We start from the raw sequence: 15365 nt of genomic DNA, 5'->3' as shown, positions 1-15365 counted from the left end.
TTGACATGCAAAAAGCTTCAACACCATGAGCATCAGCTTCAATGAGACGTGTATACCTTGCCACAATGACAGCTGCAACCATGTCTGATCAGGAGCGTGGACGAATGGCCTGTCTGTTCCCTTTCACTTTTTCTGGTTGTTGTGCTTTTACTTCCTCTCCACTTGGCTTCGCACCGTCTTGCGCCGTCATTAGATTCGCATTCACTTCGCTGCACTACATTATCTCTCGGCATCTCAATTGCTTCATGACCCAAGTCTCTGTCATGTTCGTCTTCTTCAATGCTCCTCTCTACTCTTTCTTTTCCTTGAAACAGTCCTCATTCCTTCCATCACGAATTTTCAACAACATCGACCATGGCTCCCCCCGAGCGCCACTCCAAGCCCTCGAAAGTCCTCACAGTTGGAGACCTCGAACGGAGGTTCAAGAACTACAAGCCCACAGTCCCAGTCGAATCGAGACAATCTTGGACTGCTCCGACGACAGTCCCAGCCGTCGTCGTGACAGGCCCTGTTCGAATACAGGACTGCTGCTGTTCAAGATCACACAATCCACACAAACGCCTTGCTCTACTGATGCCGCTCCTCCTTCTACTTCTGCGTCTCTTTCAAAGCATGCTCAATTCTCGGCTGCTGGCTCTGATCAGCAGCATCCACAAAGGACGGATATTAACTCTACATTACAGGGTCTCGCCGAGGTCATCAACAATCTTGGAGACCTAAGGAAGAATCCGCCTCGACCACTTGCCGAACACGCAGTCAACCAAGGCACCGTCCTACAGTCCGCTGTCAACTCCTACTTGGCCTTCAAAGCCGATTCCATCCAAACCGACACAACAACGCCACCATCTTCCTGCCATGGAGCGCCCCACCGTCCCCGGAATCGCCACCAAGGGTCTCCCCGTCCAGTCGCAAGATGTTGCCGCTGACACGGCTTCCCCGGCCCGCGGCAAAGCTATGAAGGAGGCTCTGCTGCAAAAGCTGCGCCCGCCCCCGCTCGAGTACAGCTGGGACTTTTGGCACGACCGCCAGGGCCGCGACAAGAAGCCATCGTGGGCGACCGAAGGCCAAAACGCACCTAGCAGCGACAACGCCAACGGCGGCGGCGATGACTCTGTCGACTACGAATCGCGGCTGGTAAAGCTCGAGACCATCTCCGACGCCAAGCAATTCTGGTCGCTCTTCAACAACTTCGACCTGGGCGACCTGAAGCTGCGCGACAGCGTGCACCTGTTCCACACGGGAGTCAAGCCGGTGTGGGAAGACGCGCGCAACGTCAAGGGCGGGGCATGGACGTTCCGCGTGCCCAAGGAGAAGGCGGCGCAGTTCTGGAAGGAAGTGGCGTGCATGGCGATTGGGTCGCAGCTGCAAGACGCCGTCGACAACAGCAAGAAGCGCTTCACCTTCATCGACGACATTTGCGGCATCTCGTACAGCGTGCGCTTCAACTCGCACCTCATCAGCGTCTGGAACCGCGACTGCGAGAACACCGAGGGCATCGAGAAGCTCAAGAAGGTCATCCTCGACAACATTTCGCCCGAGCTTGCCCTGAGGGACAATCAGTACTACTACAAGAAGCATTCTGACCACACGGGCTTCAGGCCTCCGACGGACGGTGGTGACAAGTAAGGTCTGGAGACGTCGATTTGTGGACTTGCAAATACGGGATCGATTTCATCACGGCCGTTCCACCTCGGCGTTTTCCTGCTATAGCGAAGGGGTTTCACGTAGAAATTGATTTGTGGCCCTGATTGGTTCTTGCTGGAACGGCGTCTGGAGCAGCAGGGTGTGGTAGCGGATGCCGTTCATGGCCTCTGCATGAATTGGCAAACTGATAGATCAAACTCTCCAACACCGTTTCTTGAAAACTCCAAGAGCAAAAACCCCCAACGCCTTGCTGTGCGTGACTTTCGTGGCAAACCCGACGACCCCCGCGTCCATGTCGTCTTCCTACCTCCTCATCCAAAAACGCCTGCCCGCCGCATGACGCCCTCGAATTCCTCCAGCGTAACGCCCTTGGCGACGCCAGCTTTGCCCCTCGCCTCTCCATTCGCCTCGAGCACCATATCCCAAAGCATGTCATCATCAACATCCTCCCGCAACTCGCGGGCCACCCTCTTCAAATCCGCCACGGTAATCGGGGCTTGCGGCTGTCCCGCGCCCTTGAACAAACGATACGCCTCCCTAACCTCTCTCCTCTTCGCATTCCCACCGGCCCCCTCTTCATCCCTCTCATAACTATCCTCGCCATCATCGTCGTCGTCGTCGTCGTCATCTTCGCCGCCGCCCTGCGCCTCCCTCTCATGCACCAGCACCGCCGCATACCCGTAAAACGCAACAAACGGGACGAAGCCCTCGGCAGCGGGATCCAGCATGTCGAGCGCCTCGGCGGCGTCGGCGGGCGCGAGGTGGTAGCCCAGCGCCGTCAGGCAGCGGCGCACGTCGCCGCGCCGCAGCACCCCCAGGTTGTGCGTGCTGCCCGGGCTGTAGGAGGGGTGGGTGAGTGAGAAGAGGCTGAAGGCTTCGCGGATCAGCGTATCTTGTGTGGCGCTGAGCGAGTGTTGCCGTGCGAGCGCGCTGCGGCGGGGTGTTGGTGTTGTTGTGGAGGTGGACGTGGTGTTGGCGGGTCGGCGGCGCGGAGGCTGCGGCGTTTGCTGTGTGTGAGCGGTGTGGGTGCGTGGGGATGGGGGTTGTGGGAGGGATGGCGTACCATAGCGACTGAGGTTTGCACGAGCGAGAAGCGCTGAGAGAGATGGAGGTTTTACGAGAGTCTTTGATGGATCACCGTTGACCAGTCGCTCATGCGCATCCACAAGCGGAAGTCCGCGACCGCACGTGCCCTTCTCGCAACCACCCAATAACGTCATCCTTCCATCCCGCCGCACTACATCGTAACCGGCTAGCGCACCCGCCTGCCCGCTAGGCGCCTCTCACAATTTTTTTCCCGTCGTCCCAGTTCTCTCTCGCACTTCAATTCTTCAGACACTCCTGACACGCCCGCGCAACGCACGCCGTCGTCGACGTCGTCTCAATTCTCAATTATCAACCCACCTTGGATACTCACGCGCGCATTTCCTCCCGTCGGTCTTTTCCGTCCATCTTTGCCACGCTGGTGGCTCACATGCGCGTCAAGCGAGGCCGCCGACATGAACGGCTGCCTGCCTGCCTGCCTGCCTGCCTGCCTGCATCGCATGCCATGCTGTCCGCGTTCGGAGGCGAGCAAACCAAGTCAAGGGACCGACTGCTGTTGACTGCTGAGCCCCTGATGCTTGCTTGCTTGCTCTGCTAAGAGTTGCCCAGATATGCTTCAAGCCAGACAGCCAGACAGACAGACAGGAAGCCTGACGCTCAACGCAGCAGCAAAGGCGCTGATCGCTGGCGGTGACAAGACCGCGTCTTCCCTTCCCCATGTCCCTCATCATCAAACTCATGCTATGATTTCCCCATCTCCCCCTCCCCCTCCCTACACAACAACAACAACAACAACAGAAGAACATGCTCGCTCCTCTTACCAGAGGATTGGCTTCCGATGTAGTTAACAAACAACACAAAGAAAAACGCTTCGAAAATGCTAGAGCCCGCCATCTACGCGTCCCAGGATGAGCGAGTGTGGACAGAGAAGCAAGAGCGACGTATCTCGTCACAACACAGCTCCACAACGGGGTGTCGTTGCAGGCGGACCCTATCTCACCCCCCCGGAGTTTTATGTCGTCGGCTAGTGTACCTCTTGGAAAGGAGGGCAGCGCTGGGGATGGGGGTGTGGGGCTACATTTGTCATATATCTTTCAATATCCATGATTTGATATCCATTGCCGTTTCTAGCCCGCCTTTCTGCTTGGTCGCGCTGTGATGAGAGAGAGAGAGAGAGAGTGAGTGGGAGAGAGAGAGAGAGGGAGGGAGGGAGAGAGAGAGAGGCCCTGGAAGTTGTTCTGGAGGCAAAAGGGGGTAGCTCATTCACTCGATTAAAGACATGTAGACATCAAACAACACAATTCAAAGACAACAAATAAAAAAACAAAAAAAAAGCCAGCCAGGCGGCAGGCACAAGCGCAATCTCACGCAACAATCTCATCTGATTCGCACCCGTCTGTCTGTCCGTCCGTCCCCTCGATCCGCACGCACTTCTTACTACAGCCTACCACCTACTCGACTCACAACAACCTCTCCTGGAGCAACCAACTGAAGCTGCTGCCATCTCAGGCACGCGCTTCCCACGTCTCCCACGTCCACCCCCTGCCCTTCCCCCTGCCTCCCCTCCGCCTACCCCGGCCAAAAATTAGAAATAAACACATCCCAAGTCTACCCGAACCATCCAAGTCCAGTCCATTCCAGTCCAGTCCAGCCAGGACCACGTACGTAACAATGCAATCAACGATCTGAACGACAAATGCCAGACGAAAACAAGAGACGGAACGCTAAAACTCCGCGCGCGCCGGTTAACCCCCCGTGAATGATGAATGCCATGATGCTGAGCGCCCTGGTAGTGCAATGCCTGATGCCGATGCCGAAACAGAAACAGAAACAGAAACCGAAGAGTGATGCTCGCTGTTAAAGGACAAAGGAGAAAAGATAAGGATGACGAGAGAGATAGAGAGAGGAAAAGAGGAGAGTCTGTGATAGCCACGCCAGCAGACAACAGATGACTGGGCAAGTGTGCAGACCTGGCTGCGCAGATGCTGCCGCTTTCGCTGCTGCTGTCGATGACGATCATGATGATACGGAAAAGACGCCCAAAAGTGCTCCTGTGCGCCGTGCTTGCTGAGACAGAAAACAATGCAGGAAAAAGAGGAGATGCCGTCTTACTGGCGCAGCCATGGCGAAAAACGAGCACGAGACGAGTCCGCTGGACGCGCCTCTGCTGCTGCGGTTGTGAAGGGCGGGCTGGCCGCTCATCTGTCTGTCTGCCTGCCTGCCTGCGGCACAGACGTGGTATTCGAAGTGGACGAGATGCTGTCTCGAGAGAAGACAAGAGAGAGAGAATGGGCGTCTACGCAGCCGCCGCGACGCTGTCGCTGCTGCTGCCACCACCGCCACCGCCGCCGGCCCCAATAAAAGGCGCGTTTTCGCGCAGGTCCTGGACCAAGTCTTGCACGTTGCTCAGGTACTGGCCGAGCAACCTCTGCTTTTCCTCGATGCTGCGCGTCGCGCCGGGCAGGGGCTTCGCATCGCGGCTAGTCCGTCGGCGATGCTCGCCGCTCGTCGTTTTGCGAGGGCCCTTGGCATTGGCGTTGGCTGCGGTGGTGGGAGAAGAATTGCTGCTGCTGCCGCCGCTGCTGCTGCTTCTGACTTCGCCGGCCGGTGCTTCAGGCATGAGGTAGAAATAGAGAAACTCCATGATCTTGAGCTTGAGAGCGTTGGGGGTGCCGCGCGCCTTGAACAGCGAGGTGATGTTTTGCAGGCCGCCGGCCTTTTCAAAGGTGCGCGTGTTGGCCGGGTGGGAGAGGAGGGCCGTGACGAGGACGAGGAGTGTACGCGACTGCACCTTGTGGCATTCTTGGTAGTCGAGAAGGTCGAGGAGCAACTGTTCCGCGCGGGTGGCTTGTCAGTTGGCGCAATGTCTCGCGAGGGTGGCGGCTTCGAGGTGAACAACGTACAGTCATGTAGATTTCTTGCTTGAAGATGGACCGCGAAGGCGGGTGCAGAAGCAGGATGCCCTGCAGCAGATCCAGGGCCGCCACGACCAGGATGTTGTTTTGGCTGTCTGGGGTAAGGCTGGCGGTTAGTCAGAGGGTCCATGGGGTCGCTAGTCTTCATGGTACATACTGGACCTCATGCCGAGCAAATGCTCCAAACAGGCAGTCAGCCTCGTCGCGACTGTGCGGCCGTTAGCTGGGGGCGTTTTGGCGGTTGGCCGTGGGTGGAATACGACGTACCGTTCCACTCGAAGCCTTCCTGCAGACGGAAAAACTCTCGAAAGGCGAGATCATGGTGCAAGGCCTTGAGGGGCTTTTGGTGGACGTCGTCGGACTTGGACAGACATATTTGGGCGAGGAGGCCCTCGATCTGGCGCAAGCCTTTGCGGATCTTGGCGACGTCGCTGGAGGTGATGTTGTCGAAGGAGAGGTCGAGAAGCGCCTCCATTATGGGTGGGGGACCGAGTCGGGAGGTCGTCGAGGCAGCAGAAGCAACTTGCGACTAGAGGCGCCAACGGTAGGTAAATAATGGCTTGTGTTTAAAGGGTTGGCTGGGAGGGAAGGCTTTGTGATACCTGACGTGCAGGCGCGCAAAAGCCTGGTTCCTGGCACCCTTGCAGGCTTTGGGCTGTGGAGGTGGGAACTGCAGTCAGTGCAGTCTTCAGCTGCACGGGGGTTGAGGATGGGATGATGACTAGGTGGGTTTTCTGCCTCTAGCGTACCCAATTGAATCTGACCTACGGTCTTGGTGGTTGGCAAGGGGACAGCGGCTAGAAATACATACATGAACAGGAGGTAGCCTCGACGACGACGACGACGACGACGACATGCCCTCTGCTCTCTGCATTCTGTCGTCTTCGCAGCCTTAATGTTCTCCTGAATGCTGCGTGTCGGCGGAGTCTCGACTGACGGTCGTGATGTGCTTGCTGGCTTGATGGCCACCCCCGGTCCGGCGGCTCCAATCACAGGCCGCCATGGCAGCCGCCAGCCCAACAACGAGCCACCTCCCGCCCTCTGCGCGTCGATTGTCGAGATTTCCGGGCGATCCAGCAACCTCGACGCTCTCTTTCACTCACAGCCCACCCACGTGTCGACTCCTCTATTCTACAGCAATTTATCCACCTACTGTGCATGGCTCCCGTCATTCCTTTCCTTTGCAATCCGAGCGAGTCCTCAGGCTCGCCGGCCCGCCCCGCCGCGTTGCTGTCTACCTAACTTGCAGGCATCCTCCTCACCACCATGTGCATCCACGCCTCTCAGCCCTCGTCGCATTGACGCGCTGCTGCCGTCATCGCGGGCAGTCCACATCTCTCGGCTGTGTGCGAACCACACCCAGCCGCTGCCCGGACGAATCATGGTGCCTGTCGATGCCTCAGCTGCTGGCAGGGCACATCCCAGAACCTCGACAGCCTCGCCTCGCCCTTTCAGCCTCTCTACTCGCCCCCCAACGAACCCAATCACAGCCATGATCCAACCGTTCAACCTCTCTCGCTGCCCTGATTGTGTTCTGACCCACCAGCTGCCGCAATCATGGACTGCCCAAGTCGCGTGACGCCTCGTCTTCATTTCCTTTCCACCTCTAGCCGACCCGCTCCGCAGCCGAGGTCATAGTCTGTCACCAACTTGGCGCGCCAGACGCGCCAATTGCTTGCATCGTATCGCCAAAGACGGCGCCTAAATAGATCAGCGACTCGACGTGGCCGCGGGAGCTGCCCCTGGCTTTTGACTGCTCTGGGCCCGTGACACCGGTGGGCACCACAAGCGTGCCTTTTTTAAGACCATTCTGCCTGCCAAAAAGAGGTTGGGGTTGTCGTTGAAGAGGGGGAATAGGAACATGGCCCGGCCGGCCCCCACAGCTGCCGACCATGTTTGACCATCTACTACCATAACCGTCGTCATCCGCCATGGATTGGACCCCCGCCGCCCGCCCGCCCGCGGATAGCCGGGGCATCGCGATCCTTGACCCATTGCCCTGGTTTGCGGACTCATCCGTCTAAATAAAAACAGTAGCAACTTTGCTTACCATTTTAGATATTGCCAACAGCATTTTCACACTGACTTTTTGACCATAGCCACCGACATGTCCTGCATCTCTCGTTTACCTGATTCCTGTCCCCGCTCTCCAACGTAAACGCTTGCTCGGCTACAACGGCACCTCGACTTGCGATAGCACGTCGTCAATGACGTCTTCGACAACGACGCCGTCGAGCACCTGCCGCACGGCTTCAATATCGCTACCCCACTGCAGACTGCGCTCGTTTTCAGGCGTAGTCAAAACGATGCGGTGCGGATAAATTTTGCGCGCCGCCAGCGCCACAAGCGACGGCGTGACGAAATCAAGGCCATGTAGAGGGGCCAGGGCGCTACTGCGTGTTAGCCAGGGGTGCCATCACCGTCATGACAGGCGTGATTGGTCGTTTGGCAGCCATGTTTCGATTCGTTCGCCTTTTTACATACCGGACAAGCAGGTCCAAGTGGCGCGTCGCCTGCGGTGACACGCCGCCAGCGACGGCCCGGTGCAGACGCATGAAGACGACCATGTTTTGCAGATATGCCCGCACCTCGGAGCTGAGGCGTATGTGCGGGATTCGCTTCGTCAGGGACGACATTTCCTGCACGCCCATCAGATCAGCACATTGCGCATCAAGTGAGTTTTGTTTCTTACGTCTTGGCTAAAGGTTGGTGTTTTGCGGCCTACTTTGGACGTCGATGGACGCACGACTGATGAGAGGGATGCGGCGTCAAAGTCATTGTCGTTATCGACGGAGCCAAATCCGTCTAGGTTTGGCAGGCCATCTTCTGGCTGGTGGTAGTGGGAAATGAAGATTTGGTCGCGCTGAGGGCAGTTAGTTCGGGTGGTGCAGAGAAAAGTGTCTTGGTTGGTACCAAGTGGACGTCCAATTCGTCCGTCGAGTCAGGCGCTAGCAGAGCGATGAAGACGAAGCGCTTGGGGGCGGCATGGACGGCATTGCGGGTGTAGATGCGTTTGTTCCGAATTAGCTACAGACAGAAGTTAGAGCTTCGTGTTGGAGGTGTAACTAAAGCATGTACCTCTAGCGCCTGGATGTGGACCTGGCTGCGTGATTGATTCAGGTTTTTGGCAATGACGACGTTGGCAATCGACTTGTTGGACTCCAGCGGTGACTTGGGGTCCAAAAGGGTCCGACTGTTCGGACGGTAGCCCGGGCTCACGGTTCCCGCGCCGTCCTGACAATCATGGTGGTCAACCAAGGCAAAGGGGTCCCGCAAGGCTGAATGAAGGACGAGGGGAAACGGTCTGGGGAGGGGAACCGGGGAGGTAAGCTTACGCGATGATGCGGGTGAGGGGACACGTGGGGGTCGAAGTAGGATTCATCGTCGGCGTTGTCATGGACGAGCAGGTCGTTGGTGAAATGGTCGACGGTGGTTTTGTCGGAGCAGTCCAAGACGGCACTGGACAGGCCAAAGACGGCGGCCGTGAGCTGCGCGCAGCAGGCATAAGCGTGGTGGCCCTCAGGCGCCTGGTGCGGATGCTGCCAAAACTCACCACCTGCAGCTCGCGAGCCACGGCGTCGAGCTGCGACGGGTCGGCCTCGACGATGCAGTGCTGCTCGGCGACCAGGCAGAGCAGCGCCGCCAGCTCGAGGTTGCTGAGGGCGTGGACCTTGTCGGCGACGGCGTCATGGTCCATGATATCGCAACGAAGACCGTTTGCTTTGTGGTGACAACCAACGGGGGTGAGGGAGTGGCCGCACCACGTGATGTTGACGCCGCGTCGGTCGGGTCGGTCGTTTGTCAAAACTTGACTGAAAGATGCCGTAGACGGCGCCACCTCCTCTTTCTCTTGTCGTCGTATTGGAGAGAAAAGGACGGCGACTCGCAACGGAATCGGGCGTGGTGCCCAATACGTGACGTGCCTCTTCTCGCCGCAAACGCTCCTCCTTGCACCGCAACCTAACTACCACCACTACCACCACCAGACTACCACCACCACTACCACTACCACCACCACCACCACCAACATCGCTACCACTTCCCTCTTTGCTCCGCCGGCCGCTCCTGCTCGCGACCGTCGTCAGGTCAGCCGGAGCCCTCACTCCCCCTCGCTGCTGGCGCCCACCCTTCGGCTCGACCCCGACCCCGACCGACTCGACTTTTCTCCTCGACTTCTTCTTGTCGTCCTGTGTCGCTAGGCGTTTTGTCCCGGCCACAGATCCCTGTTGCCCGTGTCACTTGGGCTCATCCTGGCACCGCCGCAACCAAGGCGCTGTCGCCTTCGCCTCCACCGCCGACAAGCGCTGAACTGAGCGAGCGAGCCAGAGATATTTCGGCCAGAGAAAAAGAGGCCTCGACTCTCCTCGAGCAACCTCACCTCCCACGCCTCGCCCTCAGCCTTGTCCGGCAGATCATGTTCACAACGCCTGCGCCCTCGGCACCCACGCTGTCCACCACGACGTCCTCCGCCCAGCCCACATCTCCCTCTCGCTCTGGCAGGCTTCGTGGGCTGAGCTATCTGCGGAGCTACACCCACAACCACCTCCATTCCCATTCGAGCGATCGCTCCTCGAGCGGGCCCGCCGCCTCTATCCGCCGCCCATCCCTTCACAGATCCAGGTCACAGTCCAGCCCCAATTCGGCTCGCAACTCAAGAAACCACGCCGCAACCTCGAGCGACCCCTCGCCCCAACTCGACCTGGCCTCGTCGAGGAGCAACATCAATCACGGCGGCTCTAGCGGTTGGGTCCCTACTGTTGTCGGTCGAAGTGGTCTGTCGCGCGTCGCCTCCTCTGCCGAACCCTCCAACACCTCTGCCACCTCCCCGCGGCCCGCATCAATGACTCGCAATCGAACAGAATCCGCCGCACCCGCTCTGGGAGCAGCAAGCAACGGTGCCGTGGGAGACGCCGCCACTCCCACAAAGCTGTTGCCTTCGATTCGTTTCATTCCCCACGACGATCCCCGCGCTACTCGGCCGAGCCTCCAGTTTCCCGTCATCTCGAGAACCCTGCCAAACGAAGACAGCGTCATCCGCGTTGGCAGGTACTCGGAGAAGGACTCGACACCAACTGATGTGCCAGCCAACATTCCCTCGGCCGCCCCGGTGGGCTTCAAGTCCAAGGTTGTCTCAAGGCGCCACTGCGAGTTTTGGTGCAAGGACGGTCAATGGTGGATCAAGGACGTCAAGTCGAGCTCGGGCACGTTCCTAAACCACATCAGGTTGTCGCAGCCTGGTGTCGAGAGTAAACCATTCAAGGTTGGAGATGGCGACGTGGTCCAGCTTGGTATCGATTTTAGAGGGGGTGAGGAGATGATCTTTCGCTGCGTCAAGATCAGGATCGAGTGCAATCGCAACTGGCAAAAGTCCCTGAACAACTTCAAGTAAGTGCGTTGAATTTGTTTTGCGGGCCAATTCTGACAAGATCAGTAAATCTACCCACAAGACCCTGAGGAAGTTAGCCCAGAGTACGGGAAAGGTCAAGGACTCGGACACCGCGAGCACACACAGCACCGATTGCAGCATCTGTCTCACGTCGATTCGCCCTTGCCAAGCTCTCTTCGTCGCTCCCTGCTCGCATGTTTGGCACTACAAGTGCATCTCGAGAGTCATAAATGGCCCCAGCTATCCACAGTTCATGTGCCCCAACTGCAGGATGGTGAATGACTTGGACGCGGACGTCAGCGAACCCGAAGACTCTGATGATGATGACGATATGGATGACGAGAATTTGAGCAAGATGATAGCAGAGACGAGGCTTGCTCTAGGCATGCAAGAGGATGACGATGAAGGGACTGCGACGCCTCGACCAAAGGCCCACATTCGAGGGACTGCAGCACCCCGACCAAGCGGCGCGACTCAAAACCTCGCGGCAGCACCAGCTATGAGTGGGGCTGTGTCGGCTTCTATTTCGGAAGACGACGATGTATCGCTAGCGCTTGAAAGAGTTGGTCTAGCTGGTGAGGAATCAGGGCCTTCTTCTGATCCGGATCAGGCATCAGATGGAGGTGTTCAGACTCCTCCAGACGAGGACTCGCAGGATGACACTGCTGGCTCATCTTCTGCCACATCTGGGCCAATTCCCATTGCAACACCAGGCAACGGCACTTCTGGGACTACGCCTTTTGGATCGAGCACAATCCTCAATACTCCGAACCCGACGGCGCAATACGCACTGACGCCGACTCCAGCCGCCTCGACCGGTTTGGACTGCCCCACGACTCCCAGGAATGACGCTGGTCCGTTTGTGCTCGACGGGAGTGGAACCAGAAATTCCAACCGCAGATCTAGCATGGACGAAGCAGTACAGGTTCTCGAACGCGGTGCCGACGAAAACGCAGGCGTTAGCAACTGAAAAAAAAAAATACAATGCACACACGGTCGATACCTCCATTTGCAGACTTTTTTTTCTTTTTTTTCTTTTCTTTTTTTTTTTTTTTTTGGGAAATAGGCGAGCATGGCGTTTACGGCTGATGTCACGGGCGGCAGCGTCGTCGTGGCGGCAGAGGACAGCATATGACTACAACTCTCCTTTCGCTTTTCGCCCTGAGCCCGGTCTCTTTTCATCTTTCCTTTTCTTTCTACCAGCCTGTTCTCCCCTAGCATGTGGGCCTTTGCGGCCAATTTCGATATCTCGGTGACGCTGGCGCAACATCTTTTTCGTTTTTTAAGCGGAACAAAGGGCAACGCCCTACGCGATAGCCCATCACCGGCCATCCGGCGGCTACATTAGTTACTTACGTGCAATCGCTAGGCTTGCACGAGATAGAAAATCTATGAGCTCCTATTTTCTCTGCACGCTTTCCAAAACGCGGCTAGTCTGTGGGGCTACGCTGTTGGACTGTAACTGCTACCTACAACAGTATGGACGAGTGTGAATTTCAGGTGTTTGACAAGTGACCCTGCTGTTCCAAGAGGCAAGTTTTTGCGAGCCTTGGGCCCAACTGTAACAAGCAGCAAGTTGTGCCAGGGCTCGGGCTTACATAACGTCATCCGGACGGGACCAAGCGTCGAGAAATCGCCATGCAGCTCCACGGCCAACCTTCGCACCACAATCCACCAGAGAATCTACCATGCTCCGCTCAGCCCCGTCAAGACTCCAATCGCGGGCACTTACAAGACTCGCGACCCCACGGGCAGTCTCAAAAACATGCGCAGCCCAGCGCTTCGCCTCGGTCAAGGCCGAAGAGAAGGTGAGTCTTGAGCTCGCCATGAGTGATTCCACAAGCACCTTGTTGACGCGCCTGCAGGACCCTGCTGAGTTGGACCAAATCACTACCCTCCCTAATGGCATCCGCGTCGCCACCGAAGCGCTCCCCGGCCACTTTTCCGGCATTGGCGTCTACGTCGACGCTGGTTCGCGCTACGAGACTCCCGAACTGCGCGGCGTGTCCCACATAATTGATCGGCTGGCGTTCAAGTCGACCAAGAAGCGGTCCTCAGACCAGATGATAGAGACGCTCGAGTCGCTGGGAGGAAATATATCCTGCGCGTCGAGCAGAGAGTCATTGATGTACCAGTCGGCCACGTTCAACAGCAGAGTCGAGGACTGCGTGAGCCTCTTTGCAGACACGATTCGCGACCCCCTCATCACCGACGAGGAGGTGGAACAGCAGCTGGAGACGGCGGCATACGAGATTAGCGAGATTTGGAGCAAGCCGGACCTCATTCTGCCGGAGCTAGTACACATGGCCGCGTACAAGGACAACACGCTGGGAAACCCGCTCTTGTGCCCGCAGGACCGTTTGGGGGATATCGACGGCACGACGGTGCAAGCGTATAGGAAGGCATTCTACCGGCCAGAGAGGATGGTCGTGGCCTATGCCGGAGTCAACCACGAAGAGGCCGTCAAGCTCACCGAGCAGTACTTTGGTGACATGAAGGGCGAACCCATACTCTCACAGACCGGCTCAGAGGCAATGATGAACCCTGATGCCGCAGCGAAGGCCGACACCCCTTCCTCGAATGCCTCGTACAGCGCGCCACAAGAACCCTCCAAGCTCCTCAATAAGATTCCCTTTCTCAAGAACCTCACCACGGCCGCGTCGGCGCGTTCCTCTCCCGCAACCTCTCCCAACAATATTTCCCTGCCCACACCCTCCGACCTCACTCGTCCCGCGCACTATACCGGCGGCTTCGTCTCACTCCCTCTCCTCGCACCGCCGCCGAACCCGGCTCTCCCCCGCCTCACGCACATCAACATCGCCTTCGAGACGCCCGGAATCTCATCGCCGGACGTCTACGCGCTTGCAACACTTCAAACGCTGCTCGGCGGCGGGGGCTCCTTCTCCGCCGGCGGACCAGGCAAAGGAATGTACAGCCGACTCTACACCAACGTGCTCAACCAATACGGCTGGGTCGAGTCGTGCGTAGCCTTCAACCACGCCTACAGCGACAGCGGGCTATTTGGCATTAGCGCAGCATGCGACCCGCGCTTCGCGACCAACATGCTTGACGTGATGTGCCGCGAGCTGGCAACGCTATCGGCGTCGACGGGCTACGCGGCCGTCAAGAACAACGAGGTCAAGCGGGCAAAGAACCAGCTCAAGAGCTCGCTACTCATGAACCTCGAGAGCCGCATGGTCGAGCTCGAGGACCTGGGCCGCCAGGTCCAGGTTCATGGGCGCAAGGTGGGCGCGCGCGAAATGTGCGAGCGCATCGACGCCGTCGACGTGAACGAGATTCGTCGCGTCGCCAAGCTCGTCTTTGGCGGCGCCGTCAGGAATCCCGGAGCTGGCAGCGGCGCGCCGACCGTCGTGTTGCAGGAGGGTTTGCTGGATGGCGAGGAGCCCCAGGGCAGGAAGAATCTCGAGTGGGGCGAGATTCAGGAGCGGATTGCGCGGTGGAAGTTGGGGCGGCGGTAGACGACGGGTTTGGTAGACTACCTACGAAGTCGGAGGATTGAGGCATGGTCTGCCATCTGTCTGTCTGTCTGGTTGTCTGCGTGGCGTTGCTGTATTATAGGATGAAGACAAGACGCAGACAAGCAGGCAGGCAGGCAGACAGAGGCAGGGAGCGAGACCCTTCAAGTACGCACGGCAATGTAGGTATCTAGGAAGGAAGAAGAAGAAGAAGAAGGAAAAAGAAGGAGAACGGCGCCTCCGAAAAGCTACTGCTACCTACTCCCTTTCCACTCACCAAACCCACATAGACTCACTACCTCCAGTCACCTACTACTCATCACAATGACACAAATCTCTACATCGAAATAAGAGAATGAAAGGGCAAGAGAAAGCTAAAAGGCTCTAATGACTGCTTCACCGCATGACTACTATTGTCCACATGGACATCTCGCTCTAGCTCGGTGAAGGCAGAATAATTTGGTGTGGCATACATGATTTCAAATTTGTCCCACACACACAAGACGTATCTCACAGACAGACACATCCATCTTCAAATCGAGCAACCCACTAAAGGGTGTGTGGTCATGAATTCCCGAGCGAGCGAGCAAGCTGTAGCACCAACTCCTTACTCAACCATTCATTTATTCGCCCTTTGCCTCTCAAACATCCGCACGCACCCCCGCCTCTGTCTAATTGCCTTACCCTCCCTCCGCCCACGGCACGCTTTTCTCTTTATCCAACTTGGGCTATTCAGCATCGGGGCTCTCCTACCTACCTTGTCTTGCCTCACTTTACTTTACGGCAGCGAGAAAAGGAGCTGTACATAGGTAGGTAGGACTATAGATGAGATAAATTGCGGACTGCACCAAGTTATCGAACAGACTGTTACGAGAGAGGGACCGGGAGCAAGCGGTTATG

General features: G+C 57.6%; 6 protein-coding genes across 6 annotated transcripts; 3 read left to right on the top strand and 3 right to left on the bottom strand.

Annotated features, from left to right (window-relative positions):
• Positions 1-855: 855 nt before the first annotated feature.
• On the top strand, positions 856-1626 carry IWZ02DRAFT_433918 (translation initiation factor eIF 4e-like domain-containing protein; the record flags this gene model as incomplete). The annotated part of the gene is made up of 1 exon (XM_066766329.1): positions 856-1626. One exon carries the CDS (start codon positions 856-858, stop codon positions 1624-1626), a length of 771 nt encoding a protein of 256 aa, XP_066621597.1.
• Positions 1627-1742: 116 nt separating this feature from the next.
• Positions 1743-2906, bottom strand: IWZ02DRAFT_291215 (EF-hand superfamily Ca2+-modulated protein). The gene is made up of 2 exons (XM_066763792.1): positions 2708-2906; positions 1743-2639 (listed from the first exon to the last, which is right to left on the bottom strand). The coding sequence occupies exons 1-2, from the start codon at positions 2708-2710 to the stop codon at positions 1956-1958; spliced, it is 687 nt and encodes a 228-aa protein (XP_066621596.1). The 5' UTR covers positions 2711-2906; the 3' UTR covers positions 1743-1955.
• A 1940-nt stretch (positions 2907-4846) lies between these two features.
• Positions 4847-6294, bottom strand: IWZ02DRAFT_291094 (cell division protein Cdc14). Its single transcript, XM_066763791.1, has 4 exons — positions 5871-6294; positions 5761-5811; positions 5592-5698; positions 4847-5518 (listed from the first exon to the last, which is right to left on the bottom strand). Exons 1-4 carry the CDS (start codon positions 6076-6078, stop codon positions 4985-4987), a joined length of 900 nt encoding a protein of 299 aa, XP_066621595.1. The 5' UTR covers positions 6079-6294; the 3' UTR covers positions 4847-4984.
• Positions 6295-7773: 1479 nt separating this feature from the next.
• On the bottom strand, positions 7774-9300 carry IWZ02DRAFT_379631 (uncharacterized protein; the record flags this gene model as incomplete). Its single annotated transcript, XM_066765052.1, has 7 exons — positions 7774-7993; positions 8088-8242; positions 8296-8466; positions 8517-8630; positions 8682-8796; positions 8895-9091; positions 9157-9300. The coding sequence occupies 7 exons, from the start codon at positions 9298-9300 to the stop codon at positions 7774-7776; spliced, it is 1116 nt and encodes a 371-aa protein (XP_066621594.1).
• A 240-nt stretch (positions 9301-9540) lies between these two features.
• IWZ02DRAFT_453980 (FHA domain-containing protein) lies at positions 9541-12400 on the top strand. The gene is made up of 2 exons (XM_066767691.1): positions 9541-10988; positions 11035-12400. Exons 1-2 carry the CDS (start codon positions 10018-10020, stop codon positions 11957-11959), a joined length of 1896 nt encoding a protein of 631 aa, XP_066621593.1. The 5' UTR covers positions 9541-10017; the 3' UTR covers positions 11960-12400.
• Positions 12401-12677: 277 nt separating this feature from the next.
• IWZ02DRAFT_491340 (Metalloenzyme, LuxS/M16 peptidase-like protein) lies at positions 12678-14468 on the top strand (the record flags this gene model as incomplete). Its single annotated transcript, XM_066769735.1, has 2 exons — positions 12678-12797; positions 12855-14468. The coding sequence occupies 2 exons, from the start codon at positions 12678-12680 to the stop codon at positions 14466-14468; spliced, it is 1734 nt and encodes a 577-aa protein (XP_066621592.1).
• Positions 14469-15365: the final 897 nt, after the last annotated feature.

This window comes from Phyllosticta citriasiana, assembly GCF_038021145.1.
Source record: "Phyllosticta citriasiana strain CBS 120426 chromosome Unknown IWZ02scaffold_8, whole genome shotgun sequence".
Classification (NCBI taxonomy): Eukaryota; Fungi; Ascomycota; class Dothideomycetes; order Botryosphaeriales; family Phyllostictaceae; genus Phyllosticta; species Phyllosticta citriasiana.
This window is presented reverse-complemented; position numbering and strand designations above follow the sequence as displayed.